This window comes from Hylaeus volcanicus, chromosome 7 (assembly GCF_026283585.1).
Source record: "Hylaeus volcanicus isolate JK05 chromosome 7, UHH_iyHylVolc1.0_haploid, whole genome shotgun sequence".
In the NCBI taxonomy this organism is placed as follows: Eukaryota; Metazoa; Arthropoda; class Insecta; order Hymenoptera; family Colletidae; genus Hylaeus; species Hylaeus volcanicus.
In genome coordinates this window covers 8,832,252-8,857,493 of record NC_071982.1, presented here as the reverse complement: position 1 = coordinate 8,857,493, position 25,242 = coordinate 8,832,252, and the positions used below count along the sequence as shown (strand labels likewise).

Here is a 25,242-nt window from a genome sequence, read left to right as displayed (position 1 = left end):
TTGGTCGGGGTTTTTTCTTAATATCTCCTTAACGAAGCCTCGGACAACACTTTCGCTAAGGAAAAAGCTGTTTCAAATCACCTCCCGAACCACACCTTTCAAGGTGTTATAACATTTTTGGGGCACCCTGTATAGTCCTCGTTGAGAAACCCTGGCTTAAACATCAAAATCGTATCGTGACGGGGACGTTTGCATTTCTCGCGAGATATCCGGCTTCCGTATAATCGGAAAGCCATTTTTCCAAACGACGCCGACGGTCGCGTTTTTCCCGCATCGCGTGACGCGACTTAATAATAAAGTGTAAACCACCTGTTCTTCCCTGCAGCCATGCGACTTCGTGTCCGCGCGCACGCAACGTCAAAGGGTACCTTTTCACTCCTTTCCCACCCTCGATCTAAATTCGAGTCCTATATATATTCACCATTTAACTGTCGTCGACTTCGCATTCGGGCCGTTGTTCCTTCGCAGTATTCGTTCTCTAACAATCGCAATTATATTTCTCGCTAACTACTACGGGACGAAGTTTCAGCGATAATTTATTCGATAAGTCCGGCAAGTAGTTCAAAGATTCCATCTTTAACCCCGTTAAACCTGGTGTATTGAATTTTGTATACCGAATCATATTTATCCTTGTACAAAATTCTTGCTCATACTCTGAAATAAGTCTCGCGGACACACAACGGTCAGAGCGCAGAATTTGGCTGACTTTCTCAATGTTTTCTTCATTCCTCGAGGTTCTCGGCTTCGGTGCGCGTTCGTCGTCTTCAAGGTCGTCACGAAATCTAGCAAACCAGCGGAATACTTGTGCACGGGATAGACACTGGTCACCGTAAACGTTTTTCAACGATGTTTCAACGAATGTTTCTTGAGCAGTTTTGCCCAACTTAAAACAAAAGTTGATATTTGCTCTTTGCTCTATAGCGATTTCTCGACAGACTGACACAGTGGACGGTTAGTTATAATGTCGTAACTATTGACAAAAGAATGGAAATGCTACGAAAATCGGTGTGAAGATAGATGAAAAATGTGTCTGCAAAATTCAATAGATGAATCAATAGATGGCGCTGCACTCGTCTGTTAATTTCGACTAGTCTCATCGGAAATGGGGACATACTGTGTATCTACTACCTAATGTATGGACTTACAAGGGAACATATCCAACTGTCACACTCCGATTTTGATCAAATTTATGTGGTAGGTAGTTCTCAAAAAAATATTTCACACGTATTTTTTTTTATCGGCAATCGTTCATGTTGAAGGGGTAAAAACAACCCCTAAAGTTTGGGGTGAAAACCATGTTTTTTTAAATATCTATAAAACTAGAGGAGCTAGGACAAAAATTTTTGTTTTTAAATATGCGCTTTTGAATGGGTGATTTATGTATGCCAGAAGAAATTGTTTATTTATTTATTTAAACAATTTATTTTTGAAAAAATGGTTTTTTTTTGTTAATTTATGTTACTAAATATTGTTTCTTATTGATGAAAATTTTTATGTGTAAACTATAGGTTATAATTAAGGATACATGTTCTTGGAAATTTTGATTTTCACCATATAACAATAATTATATTGAATGGGGAATTCTTACTTCTGCACCAAAAATGTGACATCTTTATCAGTTTTTTTCTCATAAAGTATGCAAGATTTTAATTTGAAATTTAACCCACGTCTCTAGTATTATTTTAGTATGATGTATAAATTTTTATGGAAAGATTTGTCGAAAAATATTAATGTTACAGTCCGTTGATCGTGACGCTGCAATAAACACATTGGCCACTGGTTGACTTAATTTCTACTGTTCAAATGAACCGAAGTAAATAAATCAATTAGCGTTTTATTCAATATGAATGTCGTTATCCTCTAGCGAAAAACAAAATCAAAAGTTAATTTTCGAGGTATTAACTGTATGTGTACGTTGCGTAGCATGTGTACTCGTGACTTCACCATGTTTCTCAAGTGAATAGCGTGTTCAAGCGGTTAAGGCGTCGGCTATCGTTATGCTTGTCCCGTGTTCGTTTCCTGAAAACTTTTTTTTTTCTTGTTAATTTAAATATTTTCATGCTTTAATTATTTTATTATATACTCGTTCCGTCGACCATTTCGTCCGAGCTAAACGAACGGAATGTTCCGTGGCGATCTCGTTCAGAAAAACCAGGGCTAGAGAAAGCCCTAAGAGAAAGATCTGTGCGCGATTTGTTCCACAATCTCTCACGGAGGAGCAAAAAGACATGAGAGTGAGTCATTGCAAAGACATGAAATCTGCCCAAAAAAAGGACCCTGTATTCATGTCATCAATCGTAACTGACGATGAAACGTAGTGCCTTCAATACGAATCACTCACCAAAAGGCAGAGCGCGACATGGAAGTCACCAGATGAGCCGAAAGAGAAGTAAGTGCGGATGCAGAAGAGTCGAATCAAAACGATGTTTACCGTTTTCTTCGATTCCAAGGGCATTATCCATAAGGAATTCGTTCCACAAGGTCAGACTGTGAATGCTCAATATTATTTGGGTATTCTGCAGAGATTGTGGAACAGAATTCAACATGTTCGACCGGAGTACAAGGAAATTGGCAGTTGGTTTTTGTTGCATGATAATGCGCCGTCGCATAAAACCCTAATTGTACGCGAGTTTTTGGCCAAAAAAAGCATCATAACGCTCGACCACCAACCGTACTCGCCGGATCTAGCGCCGTGCGACTTCTGACTATTTCCTAAACTCAAATTAGCGTTGAAGGGGAACACTTACAGTACGATTCCTACCATCCAGAAGGTTTCGACCGACATCCTGAACGCTATTCCGGCCCCCGAGTACCAGACATGCTTCGACAAGTTTTATGATCGGTTTCAACACTGTATTGACTCGGAGGGGGATTATTTTGAATAAATACGATGGAAGAAATGCACTGGAGAGCGTCTTCTTTTTTATTTTTGACCAGTCTCATCCGAAATGGGACAGACTGTGTATTGTCGTGCGTAATAGTTTCGTATTAGTTGAGTCACACCAGGGGATGACACCATGTTTTTAAAAAATCAATATATAGAATCACCTATAATTGTCTTTTTTCATACTTTTACGAACTCTACTATTGAATATTGTTTCTTTCCACTACAATACTTTACTGTATCGCCTACAATTATAATTGATTTTTATGCGAGTATCTTTAATACCCAGGAAGGTAGAACAGCGTTACACTACTGTGCTGCTTGCAAGGACCCCGAGGCAGTTTGGGATGTTCTCATAGGAGGCGATTGCGACGCGAGTATCTGCGATAAAAAGGGCAATCCCGCTGCTTATTATCTGGATCATAGTTCTGAGATCGAGTTATCGGAAGCTGAAAGGACTATGTCTCGCCGAAAGACGAGCAGTGGAAAAGAATGTGAGTGATTATATGCCTTCAAACTGTACTATCAACCATTTCTGCCTTATGTCGCTATATTATTTAAGCAAATACAGCCTGGATTATTCTAACAAATTAGTGATAAGAAAAATATACAGAGTTGAGCGTTTAAATGGAAACACCCAAATATCTTCATTATTTCTGGTTTTATGAAAAAAATCTATAGGACAAAGTTAGCACTAAAGGAGCGCATGCAATAGCGAGGCCATTTTTCTCTGAAGATAATTTTTAACGAGATTCTAAGGTCATTGGCATTTTTCTTAATGGTATGGGGTATTTTCATTATTGTTATCTTGCATACTATTATGTCCTGCCATAAGTTCGTGCCGAAAACTGTGTTTGTTATCTTACTATTATATAAAGAGACAGCATATGTACACACAAATTTTAAAAACTAGTTAACCGATCAATACCAAATTTTAACAGTAGCTTCCTTGCTTTCTCTGCAGTAACATAGGCTATGTTATTTTAAGAAAAATGATGTTACATCCACGTAAAAATACATAAGAATATGTTGAACACTGAGCACTTGGAGCCTATACCCAGTACTTCCCAACTACCACTCCCAACCGCTAGGTTCTTTCTTATTATGTTTAACTATGTTTGATTAGAATTCTGTAATTATTGACAGGGATTACCTGACTTCTTGCTAAAACATTGACCTTTTGAACTTACTTTCTGTGGCAGTTTCACTGTATTTATTAAGCGGATCTCCTTGAATTTCCCTTCTTAGGCGTGCAACCAAACTACTGTAGAAACACAACAAGCTCCAAAATTATAGAAGTACATACTATATTTCTTCCATAGATGGGTGTTTTCATATTCATAAATAGTATGAATAAATTCACAGGACGAGTATTATATATAAATATGAATAAATGTATGAATATGAATATGAATATGAATAAATTCACAAGACAAATATTTATGAATATAAATATGAATAAATTCACAAGACAAATATTTATGAATATAAATATGAATAAATGTATGAATATGAATATGAATATGAATAAATTCACAAGACAAATATTTATGAATATAAATATGAATAAATGTATGAATATGAATATGAATAACGCGTTATTCACATTTTTATTCATAAATACGCGTCCTGTGAATTTATTCATATTCATATTGATAACTGTATTCATATTCGTATTCACAAATCCGCGTCATGTGAATTTATGAACATGAATACGCCCATCTCTGATTTCTCGTAGGTTGTTAAACCAAGTGGGGTCAAGCTACCAAGGTTGGCCACTTAACCAGTTTAGGCACTGAATTTTTAATCCTCTTATACTCTATGCAAACTAGAGTTACCCAATGCTTCGGAACTTCGGGAAAATAATAATATATACAGTACGTTAGTGTCTCCTCCAACCCGAACATTTAGAGTGTCATTTGAATTTTTTAGAAACACGACCTCCAAATTATTTGAATATCGTACAAAGATTTGTTCATAAGACATACTTTCTGAAACTGTTTTTAAAATGCTAGTGTGATAATTGCTTGCATAGCCATAATTAGTTCCACGTGACATGTGATAACATTTTTGATCGTATTTATCTTATAAATCAAAATCAATTTAATATGAATAGATATGGAAGGAACGCTCATTGTTAGCAATAAGATGTAATTAGAATGAGTAGTCTAAGATTAAATCGAAATAAGAGTTAAATGAAATCGACGGCACTGGAAAATCCATTTTCAGTTTAAATCGAAACAACTAAAGCATCTTCGAGTTGTTTGCAATTATTGACCGAATATACGGATCAATTGAAAGCACCCTGACAAATGGATTACCAGCAACCTTGTCAAAGGTTGCATTTCGTTCATTCTCCGCCTTAGACAGATATAAATTCCTTGACTTATACCCTATAGAATCTACCTGTAATAACCAAGAGAAATCGATAGGACTTGAATTCGTAAGGCAAGGGAAACACTAGGGCGGTCGATAGTATGACATGCTTTAATCAATTGAGTAACAAATTATTGAGGGACTTTTAAAAACCGTAATTCTTGGAAGTTGCATATATATTGTAACCATGTAAAGGTGTTTCCTTCGATTTATAAACAGTTTCACAAGTGAAGTTCAAACTATCTCTACATACAGTGGGTGTAGAAAGTATTCGTACACCAATCAATTTCCAAAATAACTGTGTAAAATTCTAATTTATTAACTTATTTTTTCTAAACAATGACATTCTACATGTTCTAGGAAATCTCTAGAATAGATAGATTGAAAAAAAATAGCAATTTATGTAAGTTGCGAAAATAACAAGAAAAAAACAATTAATCGATAGAAATATTGAAGAAATAACTATCCGCACAACTGTTTAAAAGTACTTTCCTGGAAAATTGATGTTTTCTAATTCGCACGGAGCAATAAACTAATGTGTTTACGTTACAAACTCTACTGCCCAGATAGCACCGGACGTCCCATGGACGTACAGAAAACGTTCTGGGAATGTCCAGCACCGGACGTCTCATGGACGTACAGAGAACGTACAGAGAACGTACAGAGAACGTTCTAGGAATGTCCAGCACCGGACGTTCCATGGTCGTACATAAGACGTTCCTGTTCCTGTGCTATCTGGGTATACAATCATTGTTTAATATTCACAACAGAATATTTTTTTCCGTAGATAAAACACATATTTATCTAATATTCGCAACAGAATATATGTTTGAACATGTAAAACAAAATGTTTATTCAATAATAGGAATACAATATTTTTTGTACATATGGGATGTGATATGTATGTAATATTTGGAACTATTCAGAATTACCTAGTAAATTAATTCTTCTAACTTTTCAAAAAAAAGTTCAAGTCATTTAGACCAATTTCAAAAGAAGGAATTGTATTTTAAAAAGTATCCGAATATTAATGCGAGTCACTATATAAGCCTAAAATATGAGACGGTTTAGCAAAGTCGTTTATGGGTAAGTGAGGAAGCAGGTTGCGGTTTGTAGTTCGAAAATAGTAAGTTCGAATCCCGCCGGAGGTAAATAAAAATTGTGAAAGATATTTGTTCGTCGTTTTTCATGGAATCCAGTTACAAGAAATAAATACAGTTAACTAAAATCTACCAACAAATAAAAGAAAGTATATAAAATTAAAATTTAATTTTTTTTTAAATCTCAATTTTAGAGAACGTTCTGGAAATGTCCACATCGGACGTTCCAGGGACGTACATAGAATGTCCACGCCGGACGTTCCAGGGACGTCCTGCGATGTAACTGGGACGTTCCAGGGACGTTCACAGGACGTTCAGGGGACGTTTGGATGTTATCTGGACGTCCATAGGACGTCCCGAACGTCCAGTACCGGACGTCTTATGGACGTACATAAGACGTCCCTGTGCTATCTGGGTGTAAATGGTTCGTCATAAGAATCGTACAAATACTTATTCCTTCTATACTTTTACCCACTTTTCGCATTTTTTTGTTAATTTCACAAATTATATTAACTAGTAAATGTTGTTTGGACTATATCTATCTTAGAGACTTCCGAGAATATGTAAAATATCATTGATTATAAAAAAGGAAGTTAAGAAACTACAATTTCAAAATTCGTTCACCTTGTTTCTAGTATAATTTTACGATGTAAACAAAACACGTTTCGCCGTGATAGCATCGCACTCATGACGTTACTTTCGTTACATGTGTGTATTTGGTTCCACACGCGACCTACAAACTGAGGGAATCACCGCTCGTTTTTCCCAGCGGAAAATCACAAAACTGTGATAGTCGATGGCTCGTTCGATTGGATACGTTTCTCTAACCCCAAATTCTCAAAATGTTAACAGTATTTTTCTTGGAAATTATTACACATGCTTACAAAATTAATTCTATAAATTAATTTTCTATATTCGTAGGTTGTTTGTAGATGAGTCAAAACTAAATAGTTTAAACGTTAATAAAAATGTTTGCGTAAATTCCAAATTCTTAAATTTGTATGTTTACTAGAAGCAACCAGAAAATGTAGGTACTCAAGTGTCGAACTCCTTTTAAAATGCATCACTCGAAAGAAGGAACATTAGCTCACGAGTGAGATAATAATTCTAACGATATCTAAGTTCAAAATTATCTACACTCTAAAAATGTTGTATTCCTTTCTTCGATTCGATTGGATATGTTTCTTGATCTTCAAATTCTCAAATCTATACAAAATGCATTATAGTATTTTTCTTGGAATATACGTTCTAACAATGTTAAGGTAGTTCCTTCTACTTATAAACTATTTTACAAATGAAGCTTTAGGATTTTGTTTTAGGTCTAACTTTAGGTTTATCAATATCTAAATATGCTTGTCAATGTAGCTGGACAAGTGAATGGCGTCATCTTAAAAAAAAACTGGAATGCTAAAATTCCTTCGGAAAGATTCTTTATCTGTTGCCATAACGTAGCGTGTAACGTATGTGAGAATTAACAGTTCGGCGATCGATTTTTAGTTAGGACAGAACGGCACAATTTACAACAGAAGATTGGAACCATCTGTTCATCGTAAACACATATGCATTTCGATGATCGACGACCTATTTCCGAAATGCCCTCATCTCCGTTTGCCTGTTCGCCATTTAAAATTGAATGCTAAACTGTTCGAAGAAAATTGTGAATAACAGTTCCGCAAAGTTGAAGGTGAATTGCCACGGTAAATCAATGACGATGCTGAAATACAAGATGAGTCGACAATTATGTTCAGTCCAATGGAAAACAATTGTCTAAAGCTTCCATGCATGCTCACGTGTAGTCGATTATTGTTACTTGAATGGCAATTAAATTCTTGGCCTCCGAGACATTCTTGTAGTATATTAAATTATTTTATCTAGTAGTTTCAAGTCGTGGACACCCTTCAAAACTATACCAACTATACATCGACACTGTCGTTTAATATAAAACTAAGTTTAGTATTATTAAATATTTCCTAAATAATCACTAACAACAATTTGATTTTACTTACTGTATCTTACTTTATACAAAGAATTCCGTTATTTTTTCTTTGCTATTTTCAAATTTCAATTTTAATATACTATACCACTTATACATCGATGCTGTCGTTTAATATAAAACTAAGTTGAGTATTATTAAATATTTCTTAAATAATCACCAACAACAATATGATTTTATTTACTATACCTTACTTTATACAAAGAATGACGTTATTTTTCCTTTGCTATTTTCAAATTTCAATTTTCATCGCAAAGAGCACTGCCATTTCGTATTTAACCATGAAAACGGCCATCGAATTATTGAGGTTGCACTGGAACTTTGTTAAATTGACGGGCCTCGAAGCTGCATTAAATTGTTATAAGCTGTCAGTGTTTTACGTGGCGCACGAAGTCAGTATGAAACGCCTACAATGTACGTTAGCATTTCCACATACATTGATTGATCTATTTACCAAGAAAGCATAGAGTACATACGATGTAAACAGTGTCAGCGATGTGACGAGGTCCGTACACCCGGCTAGCTTCTCAAAAATTTATTAAACCACCATGAAGCATGCAATCCAAGTCGAAATAAAAGATTACGTCCTTGCACGATCGTTGCAATTTTCTACTGAATAAAATACGCAGGAATTCTTCTTACAGCAAAATAATGCGTATAGAAGACAAAGTTAGAATTTTATTTCAGACAAAAATAAGAGACGACAATTTATCGATTTAACGACATTTAAGTCTGGCGATGTTGCGCGTATAAGTACCTCGTTTAATTTCTTGGACAATTTTTCATTGGAGTTATATAAAAATTGATGACTCATTGTTAATTATAGTTGTTCTTCGTAACTCATTTAATCCCACAGTAATTTCTACTCTTCCGTGGTCTTTAACGTTAAATTAAACGGCATTCATAAATTTCTTGTGCCGTAATCTCAAAAATGTTTTTCAAGAAAATCAATAATGTCTTTGTTCTGTTCGGTACTAGAGCAATGATGCCGAACACAAAATCGATAGCGGCTGGTAAAAGGATTCGTCCACGTATCTAAAATATTTATCACACTGCCCCAACACGCGATGTATGGTTACAAATCTTGTCACTCGTAAATTCTTAACTAAGCAGTCATACCTCGAGGAAAGAAGGCCATGTCGTTACGATACTTAATTTATAAATGAAAATATTACATAAGCTTCCGATTATAACGTTATCGTCGAAATAAAAGATAAGTGGGCAACACTTTCCTTAATGAAATGTTCTGAAGTCGCTAAACAATTGATGCAAACATTAATTCAATAAAGAAGCCAACGAAGGGGACGGAAAACAATGAACGGAGAACTATTGTCATCGAAAAATATTGTTTAATTCAAAATCATTGAAATAATTAGTGTAACTGACAAGAAAAAAATATCTCTTCTAGGTTTGGACTTTAAGCCTTCCAACATAAGAATATGGATCCATAACAGGGACATTGGGAAATTGCAACAAGTTTTGTGGGAAGGACATGGGCAAAGACTTCGGGTCGAGACCAGTAATAATCTTCGCGTTAAAAGGTTTCTGGAAGCTGTCCCGTTTATAATGGTTTGTATCCTCGATCAAATTTTTAACCGATTCAACAATAAAACGTTCCTCATGAGAAAATAAATGAAAGCTATTATATCTTCATTGCAAGCAAATGCAAACGTTTGTATTGTGTCATCTTCAGTCTAAGGGAAATAAAACTAAATTAATTACCTACCCTAACGCAAATAAATTAAATATTATTATAAACAAAACTAAAAGAATTATTTAAAAGGATGAACCTTTTAAGATTTTAGCATTGCAAATACACCATAAGTCCTCGGAACAAATTGTTTTTCAAATGTTCTCTATCTTCAAAAAAAATTAATTTTTGTTATTTATCACAGGGCACAGTAAAAGATATCCATGCAGCAACGGTAGAAAACAATTTAGAGGAACTGAAAAAGAAAATTGACTCTACGTCGCCCATCGTCCTGTGTAGCAAAGATAGCAATGGTTTAAACGCCCTACATAAGGTACGTAACGAACAGAATCCCTGTTCATGAATGTATTCGTCGACTACTTCGACAATAATTGCTGTAGATGTGATTACATTATTATTAGACTGCGGATCTTTAGGCAAAATAAAATCTTCGCGAACGTGCATATAAAAATTCCATACAAATTGCATACAATAACACAGACCTAACCCAGACCTAAATAGGAATTTATTTTATTCAGCAAATATTATAACATGAACTTTACTTCCAATCTTTTTTTATATTCTTGCAAATTGTTTGCATTTTATAGTTTCTTGCACATTCAAATTTCTTTTAAATGTATGAAGATCCGCAGTCTAATTATTATGCACCTGAAGAACATCACGAGGTGGTTCAAAATGCATGTGTTACATTATTCTTGAAATAGTCGATAAACTGATTTGACTGACCTGAATTTTAAACATTTTATTAATTTGGACAATGTTATTTGTATGACAAAATTATCGATAGGCTGCTGGATTGGGGTACACGGAAATTGCACGCGAAATTCTTGCAAGATACCCATCGGTCGTGGAAGCGCAAGACAACGATGGAAAAACGCCCCTGCATTATGCAGCCGCGGTAAAAGACGATGGAGAGATGTATAACTTGTTGACAGAATACGGGGCTGACGAAAGTAAATTGGACAATGTGAGTGTTCACTGTGTTGCATTAATTTATGGGAGTATTCTAGTCTAGAGTGTCAATTTTTAGATCTTTTTGAGGAATTTTTTTTTTAACCTATGAGGAATTTTTATAAATAGTTTTGCACACATATTTATTCACATTTTAGAACGTATTTTCCGAATTCAACAAAATCCTTTAGCAGATATATTTTTAAAGGTCTACACTTTAGAAAAATGCAAAAAAAAATCGGTAATTTGAAAGTTCTAGATTAGAATACTCCCTTAACGGATTATAAAATACTTATTAAAATATCATAAAAATGTAGTAAACATTGATTTTATCTACAATCAAAGTCAATAGACATAGATCTGACCTCACAGTTTTCAAGCAAAATATAACTTGTAATATATTGTTCTAAGATTCAAATCAAACGAAAAATTTAAACTTGCACGTGTTATTCTTTTTATCAGAAACAAAAAACAGCGGGATTCTACAAGAATCGACCTTCAGACGTAGATCAAACTCTTTTGAACGTGATACCGGAAGCGCCTCGAGTCTCTAAGCCGTCCTACCCCAAATACTGGGATTGGAGGATTTTAGAAGGTGAGGAAGCATTGTCGAGAACCATGAAGAAGGTTGTCAGCAGTACAGACATTGACAGCGCGTTTGGCAGCGCTGAATCTGCATCCAAAGGTTTCAGCAGATCCATAGATCAGGTACAAACAGAACCAGTTCACTTCTATACTATTTAATGATTCACTAATTGTAAGAAGGAGAGTACTAATAATACTAATAGTATATAGTTTTGGATTCAAACGATTTATAGTTTATAAGATATACAACATTGAAACAATTACTACTATTAATCTAAAGAAATATAGCTACTGATATTAGAAGTGACTGTGGCGCTATTAGTAAAACGTTAGCATCCTAATAACGTATTTTCTTTTTGCCATGGATTCTATCCCGGATGAAAACAATTCTTTTTTACTTCTTCAGTTTATTTGAAAATATGCATATGTTAAATATGACTTATTTAGAAATAACTTGAAAATAATTTGTTTTGGATAATTAATTTAATTGCTACTTTGAATATGCAAAATGCATGAGCTTGGATGATAGTTTACAATTTATATAAAAACATGCGAAGCATAAAAATTGCGTTTGATCGTTGATTTCACAGCCGAACCATTTTCTATTCTTTTATTGATACGACGCCGACGTTGTTCAAAGCAAATTATTCTTATGTCATTTACAAATAACTTGTATTTAACATATGTATATTTAAAATAAATTAAAAAAGTAAACAAAAATATCTTAACGCCTTACTGACCATGCCACAGTCACTTCTAATATCAGTAGCTACATTTCTTCAAATTAATAGTAGTAATTGTTTCAATGTTGTATATCTTATAAACTATAAATCGTTTGCCTTCAAAACTATATAACTATATACTATTAGCATTAGTTCTTCATTATCCATCACTTCATTATCCTTCGCTATCATAGAACAATAAATACGAAGAACAATAAAAATCGAATTTTTAGATTCGTAACGTGTGATTAACAAGTTATTTAATGGAATAGATCAAGAACGTTGAAAACCATCAAGACCAGCAGGAAAATTCAGGAAACGCAGAAGAGGCAGAGAACGCAAAAGATCCAGAAAAAGAAGAGACTAGTGAAAATGTGGAAAACACAGAGGATGCAGAGGAAACAGAAGATACAAAAGACCCAGATGAAGGAGAAGACAAGGAGGAGCCTACAGAGGAAGCGGCGAATCCTGAGGATGGGGAGGAAAGATCGTCGGATGACGACGTAGTGACAGGTACACCTGTGCAAGATGCAGAGGAAGCTTCCCAAGCTGAAAATGACGAGAAAGAAGAACCCACGGAGGAACCTGCGAATGAAGCTGAAGAAGAAGAAAACAAATCAGCAGATCCCGAGAAAAACGAGGACATTGACCAGGCGGAGGATAACAAGGATCACGAAGAGAGAAACGAGCCAAGCACGGGTGATTCTGGGGTCGATGATCCAGGAAACGACGAAGATCAGGTACATACAAAATAACACTTAAACGAATCCAGTTTTAGGATTTAATCGGCTAACACGCACACATAAACGCGCAATTTACACGCAGTGAACAGTAAAATACGAAATAAGTACGTCGACACGAATTAACACTTTATCTACCGGGCTATTTAGAAGCAGTCTTTATTTCAAAAAAGAATTTTCTACAGTAGCATAAGCCAATCTAGGCTGACAATAATTCCTCCATACTGTTACTAGGTATATTGAAAGCCAAGTCTGTTACTAAACACTGAACATTATTCATAGACAACCATCGACACAGTAAATAAATTCGAATAACTAAATACTGCAATTAAAAAGCCTATAAATAGGCTCCCGGTAAATAAAGTGTTAATGGGAAAAGGAGAGCGCAGGGTTCGATTGTTGATATTTGGTGAGTGTATAATAAAGATTATGTACGGCCGGTATATGTAACCATTGACATTACGACGGTTATAAGTGTCAGGATAAGTAAACAATTGTGTATTGGAGTTAAGGAACGATCGATATTAAAATATTATACAGTATGTTCTTTGTCACGCACAAATATACCAATAAATAAATAACTGAACAAAGGGCCTCTGTTATGTAACTTCTGAACACAATAGTCCTACTGAAATTTGCTTCTTTGCAAATTTTATTTCAAATCACCCTTCGCTAATTCGAAGTAATGAAACATTTATTACTTATCATTTGTAAAACTATAAAATGCTAATGATTACTTTTGCATCGTTGCCGAACCTCGTACTTCCTGCATGGTAAGTAATTCGAATAGACACAACAATTAGCAAGAAAGTGGCACAAAGTGGCCAATCATCTTCAGTGGTAGTACCGAAGGTCAATTTATGCTATTTCGAATGTTGGCTTCAATTTAATTTCAGCGTGCATTTCAGACGAATTATACACTTTTAATTTTTATTAAAATTTAGGATTGTTACATTAACTGTTACACTTCGTATTGAAGAGAATTTCAAAGCATGCTTCAGCCATCTTGACCTTCAGCCTCTCAAAACAAGACATGACAAGACATTTCTATTCTTCTCCGATAGAGATCTTCCATATAATAGTGTTAATTTTCCATTCCCACGGTCACTTAACACTTTATGTACCGGGAGCCTGTTTATAGGCTTTTTAATTCCAGTATTTAGCTTTTCGAATTTATTTACTGTGTTGATGGTTGTCTACTTACATTGTTCAGTTTTTGGAAACATACTTGGCTTTTAATGTACCTAGCAATAGTATGGAGGAATTATTGCCAGCTTAGATTGGTATATGGAACTGTAAAAGATTCTTTTTTGAATTAAAGACTGTTTCTAAATAGCCCGGTAGATAAAGTGTTAATTACTCACGATTAGACGTAAAGGAAGAAATTACGTTAAACGAACGACTGCCAATGACATAACAGTGAACGATCACAGAAACAGCTTGCCATGACCCGCTACGTCGTTCGATCGATGGAAAAAACAGAAAAAACTGACGAAAATATACACGCATCGACACGCAATATACACGAAGTCAGCTAGCGATCGATTTATATCTAGATTGCTATGTATGATTAACGTTTCCTCTATCGATCGACACGTGCAGCCCACGCGCATGGTTTTCACCTGGATATGATCGACAGGTCATCGCAGGAGAACACGAGGAGCTTCCAGAGGCAGAACTGAACGAGGACAGCATGTCGGCGGATCCGGAAATGGAGAAGCTACTGGAGAACGGGAATATGGAACAGTTGGCCACTTTGGTTCTCAATGGAGATGGAAGGAGATTGGTTGGCAGGCGTTCGGGGAATCCTGAGCTCCAGGCTTTCATCGACCGTGTTCCTTCTTATATGGTATTATGCACTATACTGCGCATCAAAATGATATGAACACTTGGATTTTTGTTATCTCAGTATCTTAACACTTTATCTACCGGATTATTTAGAAACAGTCTTTATTTCAAAAAAGAATTTTCTACAGTAGCATATGCCAATCTAGGCTGACAATAATTCCTCCATACTATTACTAGGTACGTTGAAAGCCAAGTCTGTTTCCAAAAACTGAACAATGTAAGTAGACAACCATCAACACAGTAAATAAATTCGAAAAGCTAAATACTGGAATTAAAAAGCCTATAAACAGGCTCACGGTATATAAAGTGTTAAGGTAGCGGTCCCATGAATTTATTTAATGGAAGATTTTAACAAAACTTCATTTCATTGTTCTTTGATTAAATATGTATCATATTAGCTTATTTTAATTTAAATTGATCATCCCAATTTTATGAAAAACGATATCAAAATTTTGTAATTTTAACACGAACCCTTATAGAACATACAGATTTTCACGTTATCATTTTTTCAATTTAAATTAAAATGCAAATCAGGAACTTGTTGAACATTTGACATGTTATAAAAACCAATATTATAAACATCTTAAGAAAAAGTAACAATTACTGACCACATCGTTACTGAGATATAAAACATTACAATTTGAAACTAAACGTAGTGACGTTGAGCAGTAACAGTCATATTGTTTTATGTACAATGATATCACAATGTTGAATGTACGTTTAGATATACATATTAATTTATTATGAACGAGCGTGAGAGCAGTGAGATTGTATTTTACAAAAGCTTCCAATTATACTTTTGAACGGAACTATGTATCTCGAAACAACTACCTTAAAACAATTTTTCACAAAAACCAATTATACTACGATATTCAACGTGAAAAACAAACACTGTACATATATTTGCATTTCAATATGGAAAGAATTAACGTTTTATAGCTAAAAGTCGATTTTTATACCGTATGAAAGTATACAAACACTTTCACTTCAAATTTCATCATACACGGAAAATTTAGCTGCAAGTGCCATTCTACATACAAAACAATCAGTCAAATTACTTTAAAATGATTCTCTTGTTCAAAGAAGTTGCTTTCATTTTACACCTCCAGTACGTTCTGTATGAATCGAATACTTTACAGTAGCTCCAATAGAAAGTAGACTTAAATATTGTTTCCAATATATTCATCACATTAATTTATCTTCATTTTATAAAAATTCACACTTTACATCATGTATTAATAATGCATATTTATTTACTTTTATGGAATTCTGAATTCACTCGAAACTGCAGAAACTTTATAAGCATGCTATTGTCAAGAACTGTTACTAACGATAAAACAATGACAAAATATTATTCTATAGATATATACAGGGTGTCCCAAAAATGTTGGAGGTCCTTGAAAGGGGTGGTTCGGGAGGTGATTTGAAATAACTTTTTCCTTTGCAAAAATGTCGGATGGGGCTTCGTTGAGGAGATATTAATAAAAAAAACCGACCAATCAGAGCGCGCGGATACCGTTGGAGCGGCCGCGGTAGCGATGGTTACGCGCTAGGTAGCCGCTCTCGTACGCGAATAAGTGACTCGACGTGCATCGAAGGATATTGACGCGGCCGCTCAGTGCGTAGCCTTCACTACCGCGGCCGCTCCAACGGTATCCTACGTGGTTCGGGAGGTGATTTGAAATAACTTTTTCCTTTGCAAAAATGTCGGATGGGGCTTCGTTGAGGAGATATTAATAAAAAAAACCGACCAATCAGAGCGCGCGGATACCGTTGGAGCGGCCGCGGTAGTGAAGGCTACGCACTGAGCGGCCGCGTCAATATCCTTCGATGCACGTCGAGTCACTTATTCGCGTACGAGAGCGGCTACCTAGCGCGTAACCATCGCTATCGCGGCCGCTCCAACAGTATACGCGCGCTCTGATTGGTCGGGTTTTTTTATTAATATCTCCTCAACGAAGCCCCATCCGACACTTTTGCAAAGGAAAAAGTTGTTTCAAATCACCCCCTGAACCACCCTTTTCAAGGACCTCCAACATTTTTGGGACACCCTGTATATATACACTAATGTCTACATTCACTCTACAATCTACAATCGACTGTATTATCTTTATTAACGATGGTATTATAGAATTAAAGATAAAAACTTTGAACAAATTACAAATGTTCATATACTTTTGACATGGCACAAAAATCGACTTGTGGCTACAGAAACAATAATTCCTAAAGTTCCTTAATTGCACATTGATTTTAATTTAAAAAAATTCATGTGAAAATCTGTACGTTCCATAAGGGTCTGTGTTAAAATTAAAAAATGTTGATATTCGTTCTCATAAAATTGAGGTGGTCCATTTACACATTTAATCAAAGAACATTCAAATGACGTTTTGTTAAAATTCTCCTCTAAATAAATTCACGGAACAACTAATGTTTAGTAATTGTCGATACATCAAATGACAATGGTGCAACACTTTTGCTGTTTACACTTTTAGTTTAGAAAATGTAATTAAAAATTTGTGTAATGATATCAGGGCAAGATTCATGCTGTGCATATGGCAGCACGAGAAGGAAATCTGAGAGATCTGCAAAGTTCATTGGATCGTCGCAAATTTGCAGTAGCAAGAGATGGTTCGTCGCCACGCGGTGCAACGCCTCTTCATGTTGCAGTTGTATTTGGAAACACTACTATCATTAGGTACGTTAAATTTCAATCGCATTAATTACAAACATCTGTGTTGACAATTTTTATTCAGTTTAAAATGAATCACTCTTAACTTATCGCTGTGTGTTATTAAATTTATTTTATTTTATTGCTTAATTTTATTGCTATCAATGACCTTCTTTCATTAAGGAAAGAACTCAGAACTTTTTTGCGTACCTAATATTTTATAATGATGACTATTGAAGGAAATAGTTCATAAATGAATTATATTAGTGGAAGTTAAAACACGAAGTCCTAAATAGAGTAATTAATCAAAACCTTTACCTAACTTGTTGCTCACTAACTTAATTTCAAACATTTTTAAGTTTGCTTCGCCAAAAAATATTACTGTGAATAACACATTTGTTTCTCTTAATGTATTAGTCTTAGACTAGTTTTTACACGCGTATCGACTTTGATATGTGCTATGCAATTGCAGTACACTTCTTATTAGAATCAGACATTTAATGGCGTGCGAAGCTTTACATTACAATTATCTTTGTGACACCTTTAACTTCACGCTATAAGTACCAGTGAAATTAATAGTGTAACGAGTCACCTTGCCAAGGTCCAATCGTGTTTTATCGATCACTGTAAATTCTATTACCTTTTCCTTAGATATCTGGCGGGGAGGTTTCCAGAAACTGCGCATGCAATCGATGCAGATGGCCGAACACCTTTGCATTATGGGGCAACTCTCGCAGACAATGGTCATTATTATAACCTTCTACTTCATTTGGGAGCCAATCCTCTAGTTCAAGACAATGTAAGTGCAATCACTTTCATAATATTCTCGACAAAAATCAGTTTATCGTTAGCAATCTCATAAATCTGTGAAAAATTAATAATAAATACTATTTTACTTTCAAATTCGTTAAATTGTTTGTACTTATTTGTACTTATTATACTCACACGAGTATTTACGATGTTGCGTATGATTATAATGTCATATTTTAATGAAACTAACAATGTATGTATATTTAAATCTCTTGCTTATACTTTCTCACGTAGTTCGGGAAAAAAGCGGAGTATTACAAGCTAAATCAAACCGAATTGTCGCATAAATTGCTTCTCCGTGCTTTTGGAGCTAATGAGAAACTGGCGGATGAAATGTTGACAGACAAAGGTATTTCATTTCAAACGAGGCACTTATGAGCACCATTGACTACACTAAAAAGAACTGTGCAACAATAGTTCAAAGCACTGTTGCAGTTTTCACCCTGATACTTTTAATTTTTATAGTACAAATTCAAATTTAAAGTTCACTCCGATATACTGTCGTGTGAATATACATATAAATAGTTCCAACGTCACGTTAGTTCATGTGCCATCGTCTCACAGTTATACATTAAAATTATCACATACTAAATAGTTTTTCAAGACTGACTAAAATATTTGTTTGGTACGATTTTGTTTGGTACAAGAACGATTTCCCAATCGTTAACATCCGGAGAATTATACAAACAGAAAAGCAACAAGGAGGACAGTTTCAGAATACTTTTAAGATAATAATGAAAAAAAAACACGAACAATCAGTACAAAATACTTTATATAACTTCAACCACACCATTTTAAATATTTATAAACACTAGTTTGAACAGAGCCAACCTGTTATACAGAGTGGTCCACGCAATTATTTCAAGTCATAACTCCGTTATTATTGCATTTACAAAAAAATGCCAAAGGAGAAAGATAAATGGTTCAAAGAGCACTACATCTGTAGGACTTTAAATTTTTTTTAGATGCAGCAGTGCAGGTGCAATTAATAATTGCATAATTTCTTTAAATAGAAATGCTCTTATAAAATAGATATGATACAATAACCGGTAGTATACTTTTTTGCCATAGCGGGGGTTACGCCTTCGTTTCTCTACGTACAATATAGTCGTCAAACGAAATAAACAATCCATTGTTAAAGAATGTGATGGCAGAAATATTCATTCGAGTTCTCTATATACTTAACAAGTCTCAAAATCAGTACACGTCATCAAAGTTTCCTCAACAGCACACCATCTCAAAAGATCATTCAACCATTCACCATTACTATCAAAACAAACCAAAAAAATTTCTGATTAACGTATCCGCGGTTTCACTCTTTCCGTCTTCCTCCCGGACGTTCTTCCTCGATGCTCGAGGCAAACAGTTCCCGGAGGCGACACGTTCTCCGCACGTCGGGACATAACCGACCCAGAGACACTAGCCACCCTGGAGAGGTGTTTCCGTCTGCTAGCAGGCACCAGACACAGCACGACCCTGAAATCGCCGGGGACCACCGGTACACTGATCAGCCGTTGTCTAAAACGGCCCATATTCGATGGTATCAAGCACCGTGTGACACGCATGGATCACAATCTCTTTGACGTGATCTGGCCCGCTTTAAAGATACACGGCAACTCGAGTTACAACAGCAAGGCGAGCAGCGCTTATTCGCACGTCAGCAACGCTATCGAAGAGGACCCGTCCTCGACAGCCGTGGCGCCGGACTATGAGAGCTACATCGTCTTCTCAGAATTTTTCGACCCACTGATCAGGGACATCCACTGCGTCACCGCCAGTGGCGATCTTCCTGACCATCCAGCGCCGAGATTCTTTTACAGCGAGGACGAGGAAGGCGAGGAGAGCCCAGACACCGTAGACGAGGTCACTATCTCGGCAATCGAGGCGTACGATCTCGATCCTCCAGCTAAGTACGTTCAAGCTGTGGTGCTGGAATGCTGTAGGAACCTGGAGAAGTACACGTTTCCCCTAACGCTGACGGTGAACCAATTGGAGGAGGTGGAACGAGAGATCACCACCGAGCTGATGAGCCAAGAGATTTCTGGGATAATGGCCGAGGGTAGCAGCGAAGACGAGCCAGGAACGTACTTTACCCTCAATGAAATCCTGGATCAACCCAGTCCTATCAGGGCCCAGCTGGCTGCTGCTGGTTTGCTGTTACCAATCGCAGATTTTGATGTACAGGATGAGAGACGTCTACACGGCAGGCACTGGCCCTATGGCCGTGGAGTTTACGTTGCCTCTGCTGGGGATCTAGCTGCCTGGGTGAACGTCCAGGACCACCTGAGGATCGTTTGTCGGACCAATGATAGTAGACCAGGCTTGATCGGTCGCGCCTACGTGAGAATGGCGAAAATTATGGTGATTCTCGATGAGAGAATGACGTTCAAGAGGGACAAGAAGCTGGGCTTCCTCAGTGCTCGGCCGTATGCTATCGGCAACACACTGAGATTCAACGCCATAATACGGTTCCCAGACCTGTCGAAGGAGTTCGAGCACCTGAAACACCTGTGCGTTGTTCGTGGATTAAGTATACGCGAAACAGCCAGACAAGACACTGTTAGAATAGGCAACCAACAATCCTTGAGCATTACCGAACTGCAAACCCTTCAGGACTTCTCCAGAGCAGTGTTGAATATTTTGAGCTTGGAGAAGGAGCTGACTATAAATAGCTCGATGAAAATCGCTAATTTAATTGCAGGACTATTTCGAAAACGGACTAGTGCAAAACGTTTTCAGGGTTAACGGATGAGGAGAGACCGGGGCAGCGTCTGTGAAGACGTTTTACATCGGTTACATCATCGAAGACTTTTACTTTTTTTTTTTTACTGGAATAATACGCTTATACGTGAAAATTATCTGTGATAATTCTTGAGTCACAATGTTCGACTGTCGATTAATATATCATCTAGCATAGGCTAGAGCTATAACCCGAACCGTATGCCAGAAAAAGGGGGATCGTTGGAAAGATGTGTGTGAACATTACGTCCATTTCTCGTGCATCGAGTAACGATACTTGAGCAAAATTTCGTTTAATCGGATTAACTTCTCAGAGGGGCACTGGATTGTTTATTAGGTTAGTAAATGAACATTATTGATCCACGAACAGTTGTTACATGACACCATGCTTACGTGAAATATGTGCATATATGTATCCGAATTGAGCAATCAGGAAACCTTTGGAAAACGTTTACGAATGACAATCCAAATTACATGGGGAAGAATTTGGAGAAAAAGAAATGGGTGAAAAAACAAGCTTATAAGAAAATTTCTATCGGTGCTTATTTATATGTCATGCACAAGTTCGATGTTCACAGAAACAGAAATGGCGTAGCACATGTCTTTCCAACTTGATGTACTCAATTGACAATAAATATCTTTATAAGTGGCTGCTGTATGTAAATTATTATATATGTATATACATATATATGGAACAAAACGAAATTATCAAACATGCATTTAACGCACCCCTCCAGAACAAACTTTTATCGTAACCATTTTCGCAGCTATGGTGTTTGTGTGTTTTTGCATCAAGTGGCTGTTTGAGCTTTTTGTACATCTGTGTATGCACAACTTTCAGAGTGGAGCAATGCACTATGAATTCATGATGAATTTTTTGTTTACGAAAAATTGTTTGTATTCTGTATTTGATTATTCATCTTTAATCAAACTGTTGTGAAAATGCTTCGATTGAACAATCTGAATCAGTCGTTTTCCAATTGGAAGGCAAAATATGAACCTCTTAGAAACCAAACTGATTAACTCCATAAACATTGTTTCTTAAAATTTTGCTAAACTTTAAATATTCACAAGAAACGAAGTTAGTTAATTTCTTTGGTTTCTGAAGATTCTATTTTATTTATTGCAATTCTTTAAATGCAGATATAATTGTTTGTTCAAGGCGACACTCCACTTGATATGCCAATATTCCAAGAGGAGGAAGGTCGATATTTAGCATCATGTAAGTTAACGTTAACTTGAAACTAAAAAGGGGAATAGGAACTAAAAGATTCAGACAATTTTGAAGTAAAAAATTGTTTGTTGGTAAATATTGCTTTTCTTTATATCTATAAATTACTTTATAAAATAGAAAAATGTAAATTTTATTCAAGAGTTAAATCCCCCTAAAAGTATATTATGACACCAATCAAAAATTATTCTATATTATAGATGAACTGTACTCTACTTACAAACAATCTTCAAAAATGTCTAGATTCCCTAACTTCCCTTGTATGATTGATTTTGATAACTTCATCGAAATAAGAAGAGTATTATTTGAACTATGTTAACAGCTCTTGGCGATCCACTGCTCAAAGGTTTAACGGAAGTTGCCAATGCACGTCCAAAGGATCCAGTTACATATCTGGCAACCTATCTATATAATTTTGCCAATAAAAACAAAAATGGTGGACAAGAACAGGTAATCCATTACAATGATAATGATACATATGGGAGGTCATCCACTATTCATAGAGGTCATAGACTAATTAAAGACTTGCTAGGATACACTAACTTACTGGAATTAAATCAAATATTCCAAGAGGAATATTTTAGTCTTATTTTATTCTGTTAATACATGAATTTTTGGGGATAAATCATAAGCAACAATACTATGTTTCTGTGAATATACTATCGATTGTAATTTGAAAATACATATTACAGGAACCCAACGTGTTGATCATTCCTGATCGCGCTGAAGAAAATATAGAGAATATTGAGAATGAAAACCCAGATGACGATGCTGGTTACCCACGAAGTCCTGGTTCTGATGCTCCAGAATCAGCTTTTAGTAACCCTAACAGAGTATGTATCGACTGTTATATCATTCATAATGCCCACAATAATAGAATTCATCTCAATAAATATACATGGTCCATGCTTATACAAATGGAAGTTTATCACAAATAAAACGGTTACAATGATTTCCATTTTTTTCAGGATGAACATGGACAAAGCGTAATTCACTTTGCAGCAATTCGTTCTTACTCGAAGGATGGTCTGTTCAATCTCCTTCAAGAAAGCCAAATTAATATTGGTTTCAGAGATGAATTATATAGAACAGCTAGGGATGTTGCTGAATTGGCAAATGTTCGAGAAAACGTCGAAGAAATTGATCGTTTCGTGGCTTATTTAGCAGCAAGAGGTGAGCAATCAGTGTAAATAGTGGTCATTAATGAGAAAAAATGGTGAAAATTTTCCAGAAGCATCGAACGTAAAGTTGTATTGCATTGTCAAAAATTAGGAGATCATTGACATGAGCGCATTCCACTGAGACAACTGTTCCGCAACTGTTGAGTGATTCTCTTGGATACTCTGCTTCGATTCCTCTATCCGAAGTGACTAGATGAATCAAAGCAGAGAATCCAAGAGAAACACTCAACATTTGTCTCAGAGGAATACAACCCATGTTTCTTGTAAGCGTCGGTCATTATCAAAAAAAGTTTCCCATAGCCAATGTTCAACCCACAATTGTCAAATAGGATCCACCGTCCCACACTAAATGGATATCATTTTATACAGGAGAAACTGAGAAATTAGTCGAACTACTATTGGAAGGGTATGATCACATTTTGGACGTAGAAGATGAAGGTACAAACATCGTGGATATTGCTGGTGAACGGGGGCACGAGGCAACTGTACAATTCTTACAATCCATTCCAAATTACGTGGTAATATGGATAGTATTTAAATCATCTCAGAGACTAATACATAATACAACAAATTATAACGTTTATCGTAGATCAACCTCTTCCCAATTAGTTCACTAATTCTTGTTTTAAATAATATTACATCTTGGAGATAATCTAGAAGCTGGGTCGAAAACATCCTCAATATATTTAAAATTAAATTAACAATCTAAATTAACTAAAAAAACTATTGAATTTGTGAATTCCACGAGTAATATTTAATTCCGATTTAGCTATACTCGTAGTACTACATGTGTATAAGTTTTAATAATGTTCCATGAAAATTAAACGCAGGAAAATTGTTTATTTTTTCTAGGCACAACGCGAGGAAGTGCACCATGAAATCAGAATGGATAATGTACCAAAAGCAATGGAACTACTGAACAGAAACAACGGGGGAGGGAAATTGTTGGCTATGGGGAAGAATGCGATGAGTAGGTGTGCTCTTCACATTGCTGTCCTTCGCGAGAATGAAGAACTAGTCGAGTACATTGCGAATGCGTATCCAGAGACTTTGCGCATCGGTGACAACGTCAGAATCGTTAATTTTATAAACCATCATTAAATATTATTGTCTTGATGAATAGAAAAAATATTTATTCTACTATTTTAGTTGGAAAGAACCCCTTTGCATTACGCAATGGGATTGCCTTTGGTCGAAGAGTTGAGCAATATCCTCATTCATGCGGGTGCAAAACGTACCGTCAAAGATTTGGTAAACAATTTCTCCTGCGCTGCGCATAAAAGCAATACTAATAATTGTATATAGTAATAATCCTATAATTTTCAGAAATCACGGCAACCCTCCTACTACTTCATGAACAGGTCAGACATAGAAAGGCTTCAAGAAGAAGAAGAAAGTTTGATCAAGTAGACCCAACTAGACGCGCATATTGGCAATTATTCACGTAAACTTTGTAATAATTTTATGAACTAACTGTCTAATTGCATTGATTCGACAGAAGTGAAAGAAATCAATATGTGCCACTTTATTTGGTGAATTGAAGATTATTATATCAATAAAGATTTAACACTTCTCCTCAAAGCATGATTGACGTACTGAATCAGATGAAAGTGTACTTTCCATGATCCTGTCCAATAAGATGATGATTATGTAACGAATCTACGTCGTATAATTTACAATGTTAGCAATATAAATAATAAGAA

General features: G+C 35.8%; 1 protein-coding gene across 4 annotated transcripts; it reads left to right on the top strand.

Moving 5' to 3' along the window:
• The first annotated feature begins 122 nt into the window (after nt 1-122).
• On the top strand, nt 123-25,120 carry LOC128879703 (uncharacterized). 4 transcript variants are annotated; one of them, XM_054129104.1, is made up of 18 exons: nt 1,236-3,378; nt 9,762-9,922; nt 10,249-10,377; nt 10,852-11,031; nt 11,478-11,723; nt 12,595-13,062; nt 14,702-14,911; nt 17,442-17,605; nt 18,230-18,377; nt 18,623-18,737; nt 22,290-22,349; nt 22,681-22,808; nt 23,051-23,191; nt 23,327-23,531; nt 23,909-24,057; nt 24,392-24,607; nt 24,689-24,790; nt 24,866-25,120. In XM_054129104.1, the coding sequence occupies exons 1-18, from the start codon at nt 3,018-3,020 to the stop codon at nt 24,947-24,949; spliced, it is 3,267 nt and encodes a 1,088-aa protein (XP_053985079.1). In that variant the 5' UTR covers nt 1,236-3,017; the 3' UTR covers nt 24,950-25,120. The 4 variants fall into 4 exon arrangements, with proteins under 4 accessions (XP_053985078.1, XP_053985077.1, XP_053985079.1 ...); XM_054129103.1 differs by lacking the exons at nt 22,290-22,349; nt 22,681-22,808; nt 23,051-23,191; ... (3 more) ...; nt 24,689-24,790; nt 24,866-25,120 and adding exons at nt 123-1,194; nt 19,755-21,463 and having other exon boundaries at nt 3,174-3,378; XM_054129105.1 differs by lacking the exons at nt 22,290-22,349; nt 22,681-22,808; nt 23,051-23,191; ... (3 more) ...; nt 24,689-24,790; nt 24,866-25,120 and adding an exon at nt 19,755-21,463 and having other exon boundaries at nt 2,375-2,389; nt 3,174-3,378.
• Nucleotides 25,121-25,242: the final 122 nt, after the last annotated feature.